Source organism: Cucurbita maxima, unplaced genomic scaffold (genome assembly GCF_002738345.1).
Source record: "Cucurbita maxima cultivar Rimu unplaced genomic scaffold, Cmax_1.0 Cma_Scf00016, whole genome shotgun sequence".
NCBI lineage: Eukaryota > Viridiplantae > Streptophyta > Magnoliopsida > Cucurbitales > Cucurbitaceae > Cucurbita > Cucurbita maxima.
Genome location: NW_019272032.1, coordinates 3119558 through 3138389, shown reverse-complemented (window position 1 = coordinate 3138389; position 18832 = coordinate 3119558). Strand labels below are relative to the sequence as shown.

Genomic DNA, 18832 nt, shown 5'->3' with positions numbered 1-18832 from the left:
TAAAGTTGAGAGTAATTAATTTAGTAGACGCGTTTTAGTTATATATATATTTTAAAAAGTTCAAAAATATTTTTGACATAGATAGTTGGATTAAAGAGAAGAAAAGTTGATAAATAGCGCGAGTTCATAACACCACACCATGGCGCATAATATGCAAACAAGCATATTTCTAGATGATATTATTTTGAATTATTATGATATCCTCAAGCTGCTGCTAAGCTTTTTGATGCAATTTCAAACACATTTTCAGACAGTCCATTCACAGACAATATCTTCTCCAGTTGTTCCTGCACATATCATGATCATCGTCATCAACAACATCCCATATGGTAGTAGTAGCTGATAACCAAATCTACTTAGCAATCGCCGAAGTAATCATACTACCTTGGCAAGCTTTTGTCGGTGTTCGTCGTAACGCTTCCATTTCGTGAAGACAGAGACCATTCCAGAGGCCACCTAGAATCAATACGTGAATAAGAGAAGATATTCCGAGACAAGTGAATAACGTAAGATGGATGGGGAACTTTAACCAGAACCAGGAGATCGTTACACCATTTCACGGTCGAAGGGAGTCACTGTACTCACCTGGGGATTAATTTTATCTAGTTGCATGACAGCTTCTCCCAAGAATTTATAGCCAGATCCGTCCTTCGCGTGCAAGTTGACGATGGATCCACAGAAACCTCCAATCAAAGAATATACGTTGTTTGGATTTCGAATGTCGAATGCTGGATGATTTAGGAGGTTCTGAACATTCTCAAGATTGCCAGGAATGTCTGACATGGCTTGAAGAGCAAACCATTTGTTGACAACCTACAAGTGATGTGTACAACAATTCGAAAAGGCATTTTAGAATGATGCAACCAAGCCAATCAAGAGTCAGTAAGAACAGGTAATGACGAACCAAATAGTCGTGCTGCCACTTGGTGTAGAAGTCGGCGAGAACCTCGTCACGAGTTTCACCTGGCTTCTGGTCTAGAGCCACCAAAGCTGCAAATTGGTCGGTCATATTCGAGGCGTTCTTATACTCATCAAGCACAAGATTGGCAATCTCTGCATCCTCAACTAATGCAAGATATGCTGAAAACCATCAAAGAAAATGAAGATTAGTCGACTTAACAAGTTTACAGAATAATTATTTCAACCACGAAATTTGTTGGCCGAGCAGACCGAGAGAAATGTTCTTCAAAGCACGCCTCGCCATTTCAGGATGGTTGAACACATATGCTTCTGAACTCCTGTTGTTTTCTACCTGAGAAGATTAAGGACACAATTTTATGTACAGAACAAATAGTTCAGACTTCATCAAATTGCAGGTTCAGAGAAGTTCATACTGCAGTGAGAAGCTCTGCTTTCAATGCATTGGCCAGTTGCTTCCTGATGAAAGTTCGAACGGCATGAACAGCATCGGGATCTGCCACCGTCATCATGTCCATTATTTCTCCTGCACCGGGGAGAGTTATAGCTTTCGCAATGAATTCCTGGATTACCAATGGTTATTCACTTATGTTATCAGTATTGTCTCCATATTGTCCAGCCAACAGCCAAAAGTGGCTCAATGAAGAAAAAACCAAATTACAAAACTAAGTGCCTGACATACTTTATCCAAGCTCGAGTCAGAAAGTATGGATCTCAGACCCTCCACAAACTTCGAATTAAGAACCAATGGTTTATTTAGTTGGTGATCGGCCACCAATAGGAGCATCAGTTTCCGTGCCAACACTTGTCCAGCCTCCCAACTAAATCACAAAATGATCGGACCTTGTTCAATGGTTATACTATTGAATTAACCTTTTAAAATTTTTGATATAAACACAAACCGGTTGAACTCATCAGAATCATGGGCAAGAAGGAAAAATAGATCATCGTCATTTAGATCTGTTTCAAGACGGATAGGAGCACTGTAGCCCCTAAACAAAGATGGAACTGGTCGCTCAGGTATGTCAGAGAAGACGATCTCTTCTTCTTTCTGCATCAAGCATAGCGATCAATAGATATAGGAAAACATGGATTTTTAAATCCTAAATCTCCCGTTCTTGCACATAAAATAACAAGCAAGTGGTGGTCTAAACTATAATTGGTCAAACAGAAGTTAACATTGTCAAACAAAAGTCTAACCACCAATACAATTATTGTGAGATCCCACGTCGGGTGGAGAGGGGAATGAAGTATTACTTACAAGGGTGTGGAAACTTCTTCCTAGTAGATGCGTTTTAAAACCTTGAAGGGAAGCTCATAAAGGAAAGCCCAGAAGATAGGACAATATCTCCTAGCAGTGGACTTGAGCTGTTACAGGAGAACGAAGCATTCCTTATAAGGGTGTGAAAACCTCTCCCTAGCATACGCGATTTAAAACTGTGAGGCTGACGACGATACATAACGGGCCAAAGCGAACAATATCTACTAGCAGTGGGTTTTGGCTGTTACAAAGGATATCGGAGCCAGTCCCCAGCGAGGATGCTGGCCCCTAAGGGAGGTGGATTGTGAGATCCCACATCAGTTGGAGAGGGGGAATGAAACATTCCTTATAAGGGTGTGGAAACCTCACCCTAGCAGACGCGTTTTAAAACTGTGAGGCGGACGACAATACATAACGGGTCAAAGCGAACAATATCTACTAGCGGTGGTCGTGGGTTGTTACAATTATACATTACAAGCAGTTCGAAAAGAAGCAGTCACAGAATAATGTAATTTCTTTGCTAACCTTGGTCAGCCTGAGGACTGTGTGGTAGACTGGCCGATCATTTTCAGCTATAGATTGCAACACCCCATCATGATATATAGAGGACAGAGGCAAATCGTTGCCGGCTGAGTCTAGCAGACCAAGAGCAACAGGTATAAACATTGGCACTTTATTTGGCTGCCCAGGAGTTGGTGGGACATCTTGGCTGTGGAATTTTAACCACTCAGCATGACTTGTAAACAATTACAAAAAAGATTGATAAGGTGAACAACATCCAATGGATTATATACCTGAACTTCAGAGTAAAAGTACGACCATCGGAATTGTAAGATGATGTAACTTTGACTCGAGGGGTCCCAGCTTGAGAGTACCTGTATTTTAGTTGTATCCATAAGCACTATAAATGTTTCATGAAAGGAAATTCAAATGTAGTAAAGATCCATGCCCTGAGCGTTTGAAAATAATTTTAAAGATCTATACAATCTTAGAAATTAGTTTTAGGTATTTTCAACCCTTACTTTTCTAAATCCTTGACTTCCCAATAAGGTCTTGTACATCCTCACGACTTCAGCACCCTAAGTTCACAAGTCGTTAATCGTTCATTAACAATATTTTTGACCCAGACAAAAAGAGAAGCATTATGCATGAATGACAAACCTTTTCATAGACCTGCAAAAAGAGATCATAAATTAGATGTCTCCTCATAGAGAAAAGAAAATGAACTTAACAGCATGTAACAACTCAATGATAAAGCCTACCGTCACTGCATGTTCAAGTCGGTACAGGACCCATGTCAGATCATAGCTTGATAGAAGAAAAACATTAAGACCCCAAGGTTCAAAAGAAGTCTCATCAGTAGAAATTGAAGAAAAGAACAAACAAATAGCTCAAATTTTGAGCAAACCCATAGAGAACAACACTTTCCTGTGTAAAAATTGTCCATCTGTAGAATGTTGGGATCAAACAATTAGAATGGCTGTCAAAATGAAATAGGCGTACACCGAAAAGTTCACATAAATATAACCATTAACCTTGATATAGGAATGTGGTCGAACAGGATGTGCCATGGGACCAGCATCCTGCAGAATAGAAAGGAAGGGACAAAACCAGCTTTGAATGCTAATTTCTACTTCAATTCAATTGGCAATTGACATTTAGTAAATGGTTCGTGGGGGAATATGAAAAGTGGATACAAGAGTCAAACCTGTGGAAACTGATAGTTTCTGAGTTTTGAAACGTCAGAAATTCGCTTTACAGCACGACTTCCCATGTCGGATGAAAATTCCTATTATTGAGGCAATGAGAAGAGGTTCCAAGGATAAATTGGGTGTTCGAATCTCAAGGGGTAAATATCATACCTGATCACGGAACACCGTAAGACCTTCCTTCAGGCTCAGCTGGAACCAATCACGGCATGTCACCCTGCATATTTACATTGTCAGCAGTAGTTTAAAACAGAGCACAAGCCTGCTCTAGGGAACAATAACAAAAAATACCTGTTGCCAGTCCAGTTGTGGAAATACTGCAAGACAACATAAAAAAATTCATGTGATTATCAAAAGTCTGCTCTTGTATTAAAGAAAACATTATTCGGTGCTTTTGAGTGACAAAACTTTTAAGACGAACCTCATGGCCAATCACTCCTAATATGGCAGCATAATCGGAATCAGAAGCAGTTTCTGGAGATGCCAAGACAAGTTGTGAATTGAAAATCTGTTTAAAAAAAAACGAAGGAAACGGCATGAATAACGTTTTGAATTTTATCAGGCACATGGTCACAAAAGACACGAAGTTTAGGAAACAATACATTCAAACTCTTGTTTTCCATGGCTCCCCTGGGTAATTAAAAAAGAGATTTATTTAACAGAAGTCATCTAGAGTCAGTAAAATAGAAACAAAAGCAAAATGAACAGAAACACACATGTTGAAATCTGGAACGGCCACAACATTGAAGAGATCGAGATCATATTCTAGTCCAAAAACCTGTTTTCAGCATACAAAAAGAAATTAATATTGCATTAAATACTGAAGATTGCTACAAAAATAATGAAAAATCAAGTAAATTAAAGAAAAAACTATTGGTATATAAAAATACTAACATCTTCATCCCATTTCATAGCTGCCTTCAAAGAATACATGGCATGCTCAGTCTTGGGTACGTCTTCAGCCGGGGTCCATATCTTCAAGGAGATTTTCCTACCTGAACGAGTAATAAAAACATCATCTCTGCTTACAAACTTGCCAGCTACTAAAGCAAACAAGTAGCAAGGTTTCTTAAAGGGATCCTCCCAGAGGGCAAAATGTTTTCCACCCTGCAGAAAGAGTGCTAGTGCTGAGCATGTAATAAAGGCATAATACAAAATGCTATCTGGTTGTGTAAAATGAAGGTCACCTCTAGATCACCCTGATCTATAAGATTCCCATTAGACAGTAGCACCGGGTATAATGACTTATCGGCTTCTATGCGACATGTGTACTTTGCCATTATATCAGGACGGTCCTGCTCACATTCATGGTGATTTAGTTAATTGATTGTCAAAAATTACCTGAAGAAGAGATATATGCAAAACAAAGTCCCCCAACCTGGTAAAATGTGATCTTCCGAAAACCTTCAGCTTCACATTGTGTGGAGAAATTTCCAGTTGATTTATAGAGTCCCTTCAACCAAAGCCAATTTCATGGTAGGGTCTAGAGTTGCAATGCAGAAACAAGCAAAAAGAAAACCAGAGAGAGAGAGAGAGAAGTATCAACGAATGTATGCTCAACCTCTAAAGAAGTGTTGTTCTGAGGATATATCTCATTAACAATTTCCAAGGTAAAAGAACCAGTTGGCGGTGATAGGATCGTCAAATGGCGGGAGTCCAGAACGTAATCTGCCTCCTAAGAATATTATACAGGGGAGTGCCTTCACATCAAATGTAATATGAAGGAAACTAATTTATTTGAGAAATTTGAAATGGCAGTTCACCTCGAGGTCCTCGCTGTTAACCTTAATCGAAATCAACTTCATATCAACCCCATCCAAAACAAGAGGAAATTTGGATCCTGAACCAAAAAGTAAAGAAATAATTTACACATAGATACCATTCAAGTTTACAAGTGAAACACGGGAAAAAGGAAAATATAAGAACAGTCGGTCATCACTCCAGGTACCTTCAACTCTAGGGAAGGCTGTTATTCTTGAACTGACGATTGTCTTCTCCTCACCCAACAACAATTTCAAATCCACCTGCAGGGAAATTGATGTTTTACTCAATAATATAAACTTCCATGGTGAAAAAATTTGAATCCCAGATTAGATTAAGGTTCATGTACCGTGTCGAAATAGTAATCAGGCATCTTGTAATCTTTCAAAAATATCTCTTTAGGTGCATCCATTTTGATTTCTTCAGATTTTTCTTGCAAAGCTTCTGTTGCAACTGAATAAATCAGCTTCCTAATAACTTGTTTAACCCCCTGAACAAATTTGGAGGGGAACACAACTTGCTAAAAATTTCAAAAATCTACTACTACATTCTGGATAATTGATAATACGAACTTCCCTAATTTCTGAAGACACCATTTTCTGTCCATTGATTGGTGGAAGTTGAAGAACAAACATAATGAAACAAATGAAGCAGACTGGGAAATGGGTAATCACCGGAGCAGAAAAGATCAAACCCAAGAGGTTATTCCTTTCCAATCCCGCGTTGTTGCATGGTAAACCCAATCGGAGCATTCAGATACAAGAATCATGAACGAGCTACTAATATCAATTACTTTCTACAAACTCAGAAACGAGACCTCGATGAAATTAAGCGACACCCAGATAATCGAAAATCAAAACCAAGAAACCCAAAATCCCCTAATAAAAAAATACCCTAAATAAGAGAGCAAAGCAGAAACACCCAGTTCACTCTTAAAAATTAAACCTCCATGAAAGATTAGAGGGTATTGAGGAGGTACCTTGAGTGATCAAAATGCACAGAAACAGAGCGTTGTTTTACAATCTTACTTTCGTTTTCCGTTTCGATATAAACACACCACAAAAAATGGGAAAATTATAATTATAAGAAAACTATGGAATAAAAACAAAAAAATGGGAACATTATAATTGGGATTAATCTTTTTCTAATCTATTTATTGTGTCTGTCAAAATGGCAATTTTGGGATACAAGTTCAAGGCAGTGATTAGTTTTATCTGCTTATTTTGGAAATGTACTGAATCTCGAGTAAGATCATCATAATTTTTAAAATTTTATATAGTTCTTAATTTTATGTTCGTCTAGATTAACATTATTTCAAATTTCAAAGGATATATATAGCAAAATGATAAATTAATACTTAATGTCTAAATTTAAATTATTAATGTTAAAAATAATAATATTGAAATTTTCAATATTAAAAATCCAAATATTTATTTAAAATAAAAATATATATTAAAGCAAAATTAGATGCATAAATTTTGATTTTCCCCCTCTAATCTAAGTGACCATTATGTACGGAACATTAATTTGGTATTGGACTACAATCAAATGGCTGGGCTTTGGGTTCTGAAAGCCCAAATAATTTTGTCTTCCAAAGCCCACCTTGCAAATGCGTTGATATTGGGCTACAATCAAATGAAGTATAGCTGGGCTTTGGGTTCTAAAAGCCCAAATACTTTTGGCATTTAACGAGGGTCTTAAAATTTATTAATAATAATTAACTTATAAAATATTATTTAATTTATTAAGATATTTATATTTTTTAAATAAAAAATTAGCATATTTATTTATATACACATCACCAATTCTCTATAATAAATCTCTGTACCAAAATATATAGAATTTTAGAGGGACAGACAATAAAACAAGAAGGCTTCTCCTTCTTGTCCTGTCCCTCAGACATCTTTAATTAAAACAGTTTGATAAACTAAATTTTTCATGATAAGAACTATTATCCACATTGTCAAGTTCGATCATGTCAAATAGTCAAGAAAAAGAGAATTAAATGATTACACGACAGGAAATCAAAAGGTAGAAAGTAAAATGGAAAATAGACCGAAGTGTCACGAATTTGTATAAGTAGCAATGGGTTTGAGGGGTTCCTTTTGTCGGCTAAGGTTTGCATAGGTGATGAGACATGAAGGATCGACAAATTAGTTTATTGATTTAATTATTTAAAATAAAAATAAAGGGGAAGGGGTAAAAGTGGATTAAAAAAAGATTAAAGGATTCAAAATTCAAAAAAAACGGGAAGTGGTTGGGTTGGGTTGGGTTGGGTTGGGTTGGGGGAAAGAAATTGGATTATAATAAGATTAAGGGGTTAATGTAGCATGTGGGTGTGGTTGAATTGGTGGGTTTAATTATAAAGCTAAGATTAGAGATTAGGGATTAGGGATTAGGGCAGCTTACCCTAATTATGGGCACCGAAGACTGTGCCCACCCTGTAGGAACACTTTATTTATTTTCTTAATTCATCTCTTAATTTTCACCTTCCAGATGGATTATTTATTTATTTTTTTATTTATTTTTATGGAAATTAATTTGATTGGAGTAGAAAGGGTGGTGGATATGGGTGAAGTAAATGAGTTAGAAAGGGGCCCATCAACTGGTGCATAGCAGAGGATAGAAATCCAAAATTCTTCTGCCCATAAAAAATAATAATAATAATAATAATAATATTTGAAGATATTTGTCCTTTGAGCATCCTACCAAAATACAATGAAAAGATAGATGGATTTATTTTGTTTAGGCTTCCAACACATGGACTCCTAAGTTGTCTCTAAATCATACCCCATTTCTCTCTCTCTCATATCTTGGTTACTTTTTCTATCTATTCTAAGTCCGTGTCTAGTTACTTGTCTTTAGATCTCGTTCGACTATTATTTGATTTTTAGAATATAGACTTATAAATATTATTTTTACCTACTAGTTACTGTCTTCAAGTAAAATAAGTAGCTAAGAGTAAAAGTATGTTGAACGACTATTCTTCTATAACTGTGTTCTCGGAGGAGTGAGGTGGGGTCGGATGTGTCGCACTCTCTCATTCAATTCAAAGGGCATTATAGATTGAATGGAGAGTTTAATTATGAGGGAAGACATAGATAGGTGGTAATAGGAGAGTTTTTATTATTGAGTGAGCTCATATGGGAGCATGTGCCCACAAGAGGAAACCAAAAGAGGGTTTTGGACTGATGTTGAGTATATGTTTCTTTTGGATTCCAAGTCAACCAAACCTCTCTTTCTTGGAAAGTGATGGTGTTGGTAGCACATTCCCATCAATCATTCTATTACTAAACTCCAATTCTCTTCCTTTTTAACTTCTTCAACAATTCCATTTAAGATTATTACGTTTTCATATATTTGACTCATTTTTATGAATGTATCGACGGTGAAGAAAGTATTAGTAAACAAAAGAGGCAAATTTTATCGATTTAAAATAGGGTATTTGTTGAAAGATAGAATCTTTTAGAGAAGGACATCAAACCATTTCTAAGAATTATAAGTTTTGACTTTGATGACACGCAACTAAGGCAAGGAAATTAGATGGATGCACGTTGGTTTATGGGTATAAATGTGACAATGAAGCCTAAGACCAAGAGGAGGTAACCAACAAGGTAATAATGGACAATGCATTTATAAAGTAGCTCAAAATTATTGCACGAAAAGTGGGAATATCTTTAATGGGGTAGTTTCAGAAATCCCATTTACAATATCTTTTTTAAAATCCAATTAGAATCAAACTAAAACCCCAAGAAATTAGGGTTTGATTGGTAGTAAATGGGCCATTGATCATGGAGGCGGAGGAGGAGGAGGAGGAGGAGCTAAGAGAAACGAAAAGAAAAGGGCTTTTGGTAAGAAAGTTGGTATCCTTTTTTCTTTTTTGGGGATAAAAGTTAATACCCAGAAAAGAAGAACAAACAAAGTGGCCGTCTACAATTCCAAGAGCCTTTCTTTAAGATGAATGAATGAATGAATCCAGAAGGCCAAACCACTGGGTTTTTCTCTGCAGTTTATAAAAGTTCTTGGTGGGTTTGTGGAGCCTACAAAGGTTATAAACTTGGTCAGATCCGTGGCCTGGGACCCTTCATTTTGTTTTAAAAAATTTGTTGGCCTCCCCTTCAAGCGGTGTGTGTACCTTTGCTTTCAGACCCAAAAATTCTCCATCTCTCTCAGAAACAGTGAGACTTTGTTGTTTAGAGAGAGAAAAGAGGGGGCGAGTGGGGTTATTCTGTTAGCATTTTAGAGGGAGTGTTTGTCTAATATCAGAAGGCCAGGGGTCAGCAGCCACTTAGATTTTCATTTTTCTTCCTCTGAAAAAGGTTACCCAATACTCGCCTTTCTTTTCTTCTCTGCAAACAAGTTTTCCTATCTCATTCTGCAAATGCCTCTTTCTTAAATCTATGTGAAAACACTAAGACTTCATTCTAAATTCTAACACAAAACTCTCCTCTTCTTATCCTTTTTCAACATTCATTCACCTTTCTTTTTACTGTTCCAATGCTTGCTTGCTTGCTTGATTGTGTTCTAGACTCTTGGAATCACTTCTTGCAGCTTTTGGTGCCTGTTTGGATTGCTGGAATTTGAACATTGTTGAGTTTTTGTGCTCTGTTCTTTTCATTTCACTGATGAGTTTATGAATCTAGAGGCATAAGATCGAATGCCCATGTGACAACTTTCCAGATTTGAAGTCCAGTGAGTAATCAGATCTGAGTATGTTCATCTTTATTTCTATAATTATTGTGTTTTGAGCTGTTTGGTTGAGATATGGGCTTTCTGCTTGAAAATTTCTGGTTTTTCTTTTTCTTCCTGTAATGTCTCTTTTAGATCTTGAATGCCATTAAATTTGCCTGCCCATTTGTTCGATGCCATTAAAGATAGTGCTGCAAATGAATTCATTCTTTGTTTTTTGTATTTTGTTTTTCAAAGGGGTGTCACATTCAGAATGCAAGTTCTAGATTTTGTGTATTGAGTTAAAGAATGAGCTTTTGTGGATATGGACGTTGGAGAAGAAAGCTCCCGGTTTGGGTCCTTGCCTGCTACAACTTCTAGAAATTTGTCGTCATCGTCTTCGACGTTCTTTTCAGCACTCCCTTCGCCGTTCTTTTCTCCACGGTCATCGACATGTCGAAGGTCAGAAGCAACAAAGGCTGACATGGGATGTGAAAGCATGGACTTCAGAGTTGATCCGCTAAACTCAAGTGTGGTGGTGCCAGATTCTGAATCTTTGTTGAAAGCTAAATTTGCAGTTTCGGATTTGATTCGAAATCCAGAAACTTGTACTCCAGGTGATTGTCGGAAGCTCGATCAGGCTTCGTCGTCAACTGGTGTATCTGGAAGTACTCCTTATAGTAGAAGCCTTCCTCATGGAAATAACTATTTGAGGCCTAGAGAAATGTACAAAAAGCTTAGTAGAAGTAACTTTACTTCTTACACAGCCGATCCGATTTCGATTTCCTCGACTAGACTAAGGAGTTATGATGTTTTCATAGGTTTGCACGGTTCCAAGCCTTCATTGCTGCGGTTTGCTAATTGGCTTCAAGCAGAGATGGAGGTTCATGGGATGAGTTGCTTTGTGTCTGATAGAGCAAAATGTAGGAATTCTCGCAAGCATCGAGTCATTGAGAGGGCGATGGATGCATCCTCGTTTGGAGTTGTGATTCTAACAAAGAAGTCGTTCCAGAATCCTTACACCATCGAGGAGCTGCGGTTTTTTTCTGGTAAGAAGAACTTGGTTCCAATATTTTTTGACTTGAGTCCAGGAGATTGTCTTGCCAGAGACATTGTGGAGAAAAGGGGAGATTTGTGGGAAAAACATGGTGGTGACTTGTGGATTCTGTATGGAGGATTGGAGAAGGAATGGAAAGAAGCCATCAAAGGGCTTTGTCGGGTCGACGAGTGGAAATTCGAAGCTCAGAATGGTAACTGGAGGGATTGCATACTGAAAGCCGTTATGCTACTTGCAATGAGGTTGGGAAGGCGAAGCATTGTCGAGCGCTTGACGAAATGGAGGGAGAAGGTAGAGAAAGAAGAGTTCCCTTTCCCCCGAAACGAGAATTTCGTAGGCAGGAAGAAAGAATTATCAGAGCTAGAGTTCATACTTTTTGGCAATGTAGCTGGTGATTCCGAAAGAGATTACTTCGAACTTATAGCTCGACCGAGACGAAAGAATCTGACCCTTGGCTGCAGTAAAAGCAGCTCACTTGAAGAGAAACAGCACCAACAAGCAGTAGAAACACGAAACAAGAAGGGTAAAGAACCTATTGTGTGGAAGGAGTCTGAAAAAGAGATCGAAATGCAAAGCATTGAATTTCCTCAGCGGCATCGACGACTGAAGACAAAAAGTGGCGAAAGGTATGCCAAGAGAAAGAAAACAGCCAAAATTTTGTACGGAAAAGGTATAGCTTGTGTTTCGGGGGACTCGGGAATCGGTAAGACCGAGCTTCTTTTAGAATTCGCGTATCGACATCACCAAAAGTACAAGATGGTTTTATGGATTGGAGGTGAAAGCAGATATATCAGGCAGAATTATCTGAACTTAGGTTCCTTCCTAGAAGTTGATGTAGGATTTGGAAGTTTTTCAGCTAAAAGCAAGATCAAGAATTTTGAGGAGCAGGAAGAGGCAGCCATTTCAAGAATTCGTACAGAGCTGATGAGAAACGTTCCATTTTTGCTGATAATCGATAATTTAGAGTGCGAAAAGGATTGGTGGGATCACAAACTTGTGATGGATCTTCTCCCTCGTTTTGGTGGCGAGACGCATATCATAATATCCACTCGACTTCCTCGTGTAATGAATTTGGAACCGTTGAAACTGTCTTACTTGTCGGGGGCTGAAGCAATGTGTTTAATGCAAGGAAGCGTTCGAGACTACTCGATTGCAGAGATCGATGTTTTGAGAATGATCGAAGAGAAAGTTGGAAGGTTAACGTTAGGCCTTGCGATAATTGGTGCGATCTTATCCGAGCTTCCCATAACACCAACTAGATTGTTGGATACAACCAATAGAATGCCTGTCAAAGATCAATCATGGAGTGGTAGAGAAGCTCATGTTTTCCGACGCAATACGTTCCTTATGCAGCTTTTCGAAGTGTGTTTCTCCATTTTCGACCATGCCGAGGGGCCACGGAGCTTGGCAACTAGAATGGCTCTAGCGAGTGGTTGGTTCGGTCCTGCTGCTATTCCCATTTCGCAATTAGCCCTTGCAGCTCACAAGATACCCGAAAAGCGACAGCGAACGAGGTTATGGAAGAAGTTGTTACGTTCCATGGCTTGTGGTATTACTTCATCTTACATGAAAAAGTCAGAAGCGGAAGCAACTTCCATGCTGTTAAGGTTCAATATGGCAAGAAGCAGTGCCAAACAGGGATGCCTACATTTCAATGATCTCGTAAAGCTATATGCGCGCAAGAGAGGCGTGGACGGAGTTGCACAAGCAATGGTTCAAGCTGTCATGACGCGCCCCTCGATCATTCATCACTCCGAACATTTGTGGGCAGCTTGTTTCTTGCTCTTCGGGTTCGGTCGGGACCCTGTAGTCGTCGAACTCAAAGTCTCGGAGCTATTGTACGTCATAAAAGAAGTGGTCTTGCCGCTTGCCGTGAGGACATTTCTCACATTCTCCCAATGCACCACCGCGTTGGAACTTCTCCGGCTATGCACAAACGCATTAGAAGCTGCCGATCAAGCCTTCGTCACACCGGTCGAGAAGTGGTTCGATAAGTCGCTTTGCTGGAGGCCAGTTCAAACAACTGCACAGCTGAATCCTTATCTTTGGCAGGAGCTAGCTCTGTGCAGAGCAACATTATTAGAAACCCGAGCAAGGCTAATGCTAAGAGGGGGACAATTCGACATCGGGGACGATCTAATCCGAAAGGCCATCTTCATCAGAACTTCGATATCAGGCGAGGATCATCCAGATACAAAATCTGCTCGAGAAACTCTCGGTAAACTCAATAGGCTTATTGCTAATTTCCATATTCATTCTCCTCCATAGGTTCAATAATTTTGTTTATTAGGTCAAGTTTTTAGTAGCTCGATTGATTATATACCAGAATGTCAAATAAACCAGTGTATACTTTCCCAGCAAATTCTTTAATACCAATCTAACCCTGACTTAGATTTCTCCATTGTCGTGTTTTTCGTTCAACCACGATGAGCCAACACCCTTGAATCTTGGCTCGTCTACGTTTCGGTTTCGGTTTCGTGCACTATGTTTTAATATATATATATTTTTTTGGTGTTAATATTTTTCAACTCTTTCTTATAACACTGAATTTTGATTTGCTTCCCTCTTCAAAGCTTTATACTAAGAATGTTCAGACTAAAAAAAAAAAAAAAAAAATTGAAAGCTCAAAAAATGCCCTCACGCAGGATCGAACTACGGACCTTCAGTTTACAAGACTGACGCTCTACCACTGAGCTATAAGGGCTGTTTTGAAGAAATACGTTGTTTTAAAGTAAATAAATTAAAAGATAAGCCTCCAATGTTTTAATTTCTTAAATAATAAATATTAAATTCTAATTTTCTCAAAACTCAAAATTAATTCATCGACACAAAAACAGTATAGTAGCTTTCCATAAGTCATCCAAATAATTATGGATGGGATATCTTAAGCACTTTAGGCCATCCATTTGCTTCAATCATATTATTTGCTTATCAAACATGGTCGGGTTGGTACGTACTGTAAATCAAAATCGAATATAACACGACACAACACAACCGGGGCTTTCGAAATACCTAAGTACGGTAGCACAAAATTCAGTTTTTAGAATGAATACAGGAGCTTCCCACCGGAGCTTTACTCCATATCCGAACCAACCCGACTCACTTACATCCCTAACGTTGCATTAGAGATGGAGAGACCGTGAAACTGTTGAGAAAAAGGAGAAAATCCAAGAGAATTGGTTTATAGATTAAATGGTAAATGACAATATATGAAACATTATATCATAGTTTGATTAATGTACACAACAACCATCATGAAAATAAGAGACAGTAGAGGAGCTAGGAACCTTCTCCATAGCTTTCAATTTTGATGGTAACCCAGTTTTTAAATCATGTACAGACGAGGGTTGATATGGTTTTCCAGTCAAGCATCAGCTTGGCCTGCCATCTCCTCATCATCTGAGGAGTACTCATCTTCACTCACCTCCTCATCACTGGATTTCTCCTCACCAACACCTCCAATGTCTTCTGGCTTTGCATATTTCTCACAGTATTCTGTACATATACATACACAACCCAAATGTAAACCAAGAAAAATAACAGCCGGGACGGGGTTCGTACGTGTCTTGAACCCTATAGAGGTTTGAACTTTTTGTGTCGGGGTGAGGAAGTTAACCGATACAACTAGTATAATATGCCTACTAAGTTTATAACCATTAGATGCATAATCATCATCACACATGCAGAACACAAAAGGGTTTGGCATTGGAACAGCCCAATCCCACCGCTAGCAGATATTATCTTCTCTGGGCTTTCCTACAATGTTTTTAAAACAAGTCTACTCTGGAGAGGTTTCTACATTCTTATAAAGAATGTTTCGTTCTCCTTCCCAATCGGTGTGATCTAGATCACACGGGCACAATGGTGACCGCCACTAAAATCTGAATTTGTCTACAGGTGAAGTTCTGGGCTAGTAAGAAAAGCTACTAAATCTAGTTTTGTGTTTAGCTTAAACTTAGCTTAAACTACCAAATCTTCAATAGAGTACCTTTTACTCTTTGCTCATATGCAGTGCGATCACGCATCATTACCGCAGCAGCTTCACCGTTCAACGGGTCCGACGGGTTGGGATACAGGAGAAGTTGTGGAAGAAACACTTCGAAGACATTTACAAGGTCTATACAACGAAAAACACCCGAATTAGATCGCAATTCCTCCTGTCGCAGCATTGTAATTCCACAAACAAAAAACCATTGATCACCATGATATAATATATACAACAAAACAGATAACATTATAACTCTTCAAAGATAAGAGTAGGGATGGTTTCCCACCAAACATAGGGCTCCATGTCTGGTTGATAACATCCAAACAAACCGAGCCCGACCTGCGATTCATAAAACATCTGAATCAGTCAACACTCATCCCCAGAACAAGCTAAGAGCCTACACATATCAAGAACCAATGTAATAAGTTTCAGAGTGGGAGTGATGTCAACTCACATTTCATCAACATTTGGATGATAAATTTTGTTGATGAAGCCAATTGAAGGAGACTTGTAAGGATAAGCATCTGGCAACTCCACCCTAATCCTCCACACACCTCCTTGGTAAAGACCTTCCAATTTCAAACCAAACAAGCAAACAAAGAAAAAGGGATAAGATAAGATATCTATATAACCCAAAATCATATTGCCCAGAACAGTCTATATCAACTGGGATTCATTTGAGAAGGGAAATTCAACAAACGCAGGCAATTAAGAACTAAACAGGTCGATTCAAAGAGAGTTGTTAGGAATCTGAAAAAGGGGAAATCCAGAAGGGCGCAGTAGAAGATGAGGAATTAGTAAAAAAGCAAAGAAAATAGAGAAATCAAAGATGGGTATAGATGATTTACTGTCTTTAGGACCATGGAAGTCGACATAGAACTCTTGCATGCTATCATTGATGGTTTCCACCTTATAATCACTCATCATCCTGATGTCAAAATCAGTAGAGTCAAAGCAAATAGGAAGAAGCAGAGAAGAATCCAATCCGAAGGCATGGAAGAACTTACAGTTTCATCAAATCCATTTCGCGTCGCTTGCTGGGAGAAGACATGGTTTTGGTTATGGGTTTGGGTTTGAGAGAAAAAGGGTAAGAGAAAGAAGAGATATAGTGATAGGAAGAGAAATGAGGTTTCCTACCCGCAAAAGCGGTTCAGACACGGAAGTAGTGATTCAAGCTCTCTCTCTTTTACATCTATAAATTAATCAAAATGTTGCCAAAGATCAATTTTTTTTTTTTTTTTTTTTTAATTTAACTCATAATTTCGCCTTAGATTGTAAACTATTTACAACATAAATTATTACTTTAAATTTATATATTTTTTTTAATTCAAATTTGGTTCATATAATTTGAAAATATTTAATTATAAATTTGTAAGACTTTATATAGGTTATAATATTTTAAGAGAAATAACTAATTTTATTATTACTTTAAATTTAAATTTAATGTTAATGGTTAAGAAAAGAAGTATATTTAAAAATTATCTTAATTTATCATATAAAATCACTAATTGATTTTCTTCATAATTATTAAAAAAAATCTATTTTATCTAATAAAATCAATCATTTTTAATTACCATTAGAGAAAATTATTATGCTTGTAATCAATCATTAGAGAAAACCAATCATTTTATTTAATTTATCTTATAAAATCATTTTGTTTTTTTTTTTTTCCTTCAAAAAAACCATTTTATAATTTTTTTTTTCCTTCTAGAACAAAATTTTATATGTGGTCACAATCTAAAAAAATAAATAAATGCAGACCCATGTGAAGATATTAAAATCTTATCATAGCACCCAAATTTATACTAATCTCTCACATTTAAATATATAAATATAGAATTCTATAACTCAATTAAATGTAAGTAAATGGTTAGATCTCTCAATTTTTTTTTTACCATTAGATTTTTACCATAAGTACATAGTTTTATTTATTTATTTAATTTTTAACCAGGCTCTTCAAAATAGAGAAAAGGAGAAACAATGGCTATCCCCTAAAAAAAAAGTTGCTAGCTTCTTGCTCATAACTTTTTAATATTTTCAACAAAGGAAAAAGTAATTGTTATTTAGTTAAAAGTAAATTATCATCTAACCTAAATGACATGATTGCTTTTTAGGCTGTCAACAGTAATTGATATTTACTTTTGACTAAAAAGTCAAAGATTGGNAAAAACCTACTTCAAAAATTATTGAAAAAAAAAAAAAAAAAAAAAAAAAAAAAAAGAGAGAGAGAGAGTATAAATCCTAAAAAATTAAGAAAATAATAGAAATGTTAAATTATCCTTAAAATGTTTTAAATTTTACAAAAAATAAAGAGAAAATTAAAAGAGGATATAAACATAAAATAGGTAAAGAAAAAACTAAACAAACTCATAAAAATAAGTGTGAATTAAATAACTTGTGAAACCATCACTCAATATTATATCAAAAAATGACCAATTAAATCCTCGCAAAATTATCAACATTCAAAATTGAAACTAAATTATTTACCAATTACCAAATAATAATAATAATAATCAAAGAATTAAAGAAAGCCTTGGGAATTTGCCATTATTATAGAAAAATAAAATCATATTAATGGATAAGGAAGATTTGTCAGACCATAGAGGAGACATGTTCATGAATGGAGACAACAACATAATTAATTTTTAATATCCCCACTTTGCTTTTATTTTATTTTATTTTTATTGCTGTGAACGACCAATCACAGCCGTCTGATTGGAGACGAGTTTTATGATCATTATTTCAAACTTATCTAATTATGTTTATGAAATGTTGATGATTCCATTCATACCTTCACAATTTTTGGATTAAAAAAATAAGCATTTAATACGATTTTCTTTTTCGAATTAAAAAATATATGGGACAGTAATATTTTAAGATTCACAAATTCCAAGTATATTCTCAAAAGCTCTTAAAACCAATCCAATTTGGACCATAGTTTATCCAACACGTCACGTAGTATGCTTGAAATTAAAGCATAACTAAGGCGTCATGTTCACTCCAAGCTTAATATAAGTATATTATTTAGCCCAATTATTTCATTCATATTAGCACATCCATAAATATTCAATCAAATAGCTTGAATGTATCAAGCTCAACGGACATTATTTTCTTTATATATATCAAATTAAATATTTCTATATGCGCAAGCTAAATCATCATTCAAACGGTTAAGAATAACAACAGCATAGAATTAATAAATAAACACAAACATCAAATTTCTCGAATAAAATACTAAACTAACCTATTTTCAAATCATTATCCAATATATTGTTAGGGTATTTTGACAAATTAGAAGAATAAAAGAGGAATCAAGATTGAAAAACCAAGTATAATCATTGCATCAACGACCCAGATTCGTTTACGAGAAAATGATGTACTCTTCTTTTTAATTCCATTTATGACAATCATAACCTCTAATAAATGGAAGTAAAATGAAAAAAAAAAAAAAAAAAAAAAAAAAAAAAAAA

The 18832-nt window shown here is 36.5% G+C and overlaps 3 protein-coding genes and 1 non-coding gene across 6 annotated transcripts; 1 reads left to right on the top strand and 3 right to left on the bottom strand.

Moving 5' to 3' along the window:
- Positions 1-93: 93 nt before the first annotated feature.
- On the bottom strand, positions 94-6596 carry LOC111491015 (puromycin-sensitive aminopeptidase). The gene is given in 28 exon segments (XM_023139726.1): positions 94-287; positions 385-456; positions 586-813; positions 905-1080; positions 1171-1252; positions 1335-1481; positions 1601-1739; positions 1821-1969; positions 2705-2888; positions 2974-3054; positions 3056-3129; positions 3202-3258; positions 3412-3423; positions 3685-3762; positions 3888-3968; positions 4042-4105; positions 4180-4205; positions 4310-4396; positions 4491-4518; positions 4605-4666; positions 4783-4995; positions 5076-5183; positions 5267-5341; positions 5450-5563; positions 5652-5728; positions 5837-5912; positions 5999-6169; positions 6222-6596. Coding segments are annotated over 28 exon segments (2925 nt in total). The 5' UTR covers positions 6402-6596; the 3' UTR covers positions 94-203.
- Positions 6597-9544: 2948 nt separating this feature from the next.
- On the top strand, positions 9545-13772 carry LOC111491561. 3 transcript variants are annotated; one of them, XM_023140522.1, is made up of 2 exons: positions 9545-9968; positions 10576-13772. In XM_023140522.1, the coding sequence occupies exon 2, from the start codon at positions 10643-10645 to the stop codon at positions 13640-13642; it is 3000 nt and encodes a 999-aa protein (XP_022996290.1). In that variant the 5' UTR covers positions 9545-9968; positions 10576-10642; the 3' UTR covers positions 13643-13772. The 3 variants fall into 3 exon arrangements, with proteins under 3 accessions (XP_022996290.1, XP_022996288.1, XP_022996287.1); XM_023140520.1 differs by having other exon boundaries at positions 9545-10341; XM_023140519.1 differs by having other exon boundaries at positions 9545-10359.
- Positions 13773-14006: 234 nt separating this feature from the next.
- On the bottom strand, positions 14007-14078 carry TRNAT-UGU. The gene has a single exon. It is a non-coding gene; the product is annotated as a tRNA-Thr (tRNA).
- A 455-nt stretch (positions 14079-14533) lies between these two features.
- Positions 14534-16534, bottom strand: LOC111491458 (ubiquitin-conjugating enzyme E2 4-like). Its single transcript, XM_023140378.1, has 6 exons — positions 16370-16534; positions 16211-16290; positions 15817-15931; positions 15649-15701; positions 15363-15491; positions 14534-14869 (listed from the first exon to the last, which is right to left on the bottom strand). Exons 1-6 carry the CDS (start codon positions 16411-16413, stop codon positions 14739-14741), a joined length of 552 nt encoding a protein of 183 aa, XP_022996146.1. The 5' UTR covers positions 16414-16534; the 3' UTR covers positions 14534-14738.
- Positions 16535-18832: the final 2298 nt, after the last annotated feature.

What these genes read in the sequence shown, in the direction of transcription:
- LOC111491458 (XM_023140378.1), bottom strand. Translation starts at nt 16,413, where the DNA reads ATGTCTTCTCCCAGCAAGCGACGCGAAATGGATTTGATGAAACT. An exon ending in GAAATGGATTTGATGAAACT is followed by an intron (nt 16,291 to 16,369) that starts GTAAGTTCTTCC and finishes TTTTGACATCAG; the next exon opens with GATGATGAGTGATTATAAGG. An exon ending in ATATGAGCAAAGAGTAAAAG is followed by an intron (nt 14,870 to 15,362) that starts GTACTCTATTGA and finishes GTATATGTACAG; the next exon opens with AATACTGTGAGAAATATGCA.
- LOC111491561 (XM_023140522.1), top strand. Translation starts at nt 10,643, where the DNA reads ATGGACGTTGGAGAAGAAAGCTCCCGGTTTGGGTCCTTGCCTGCTACA.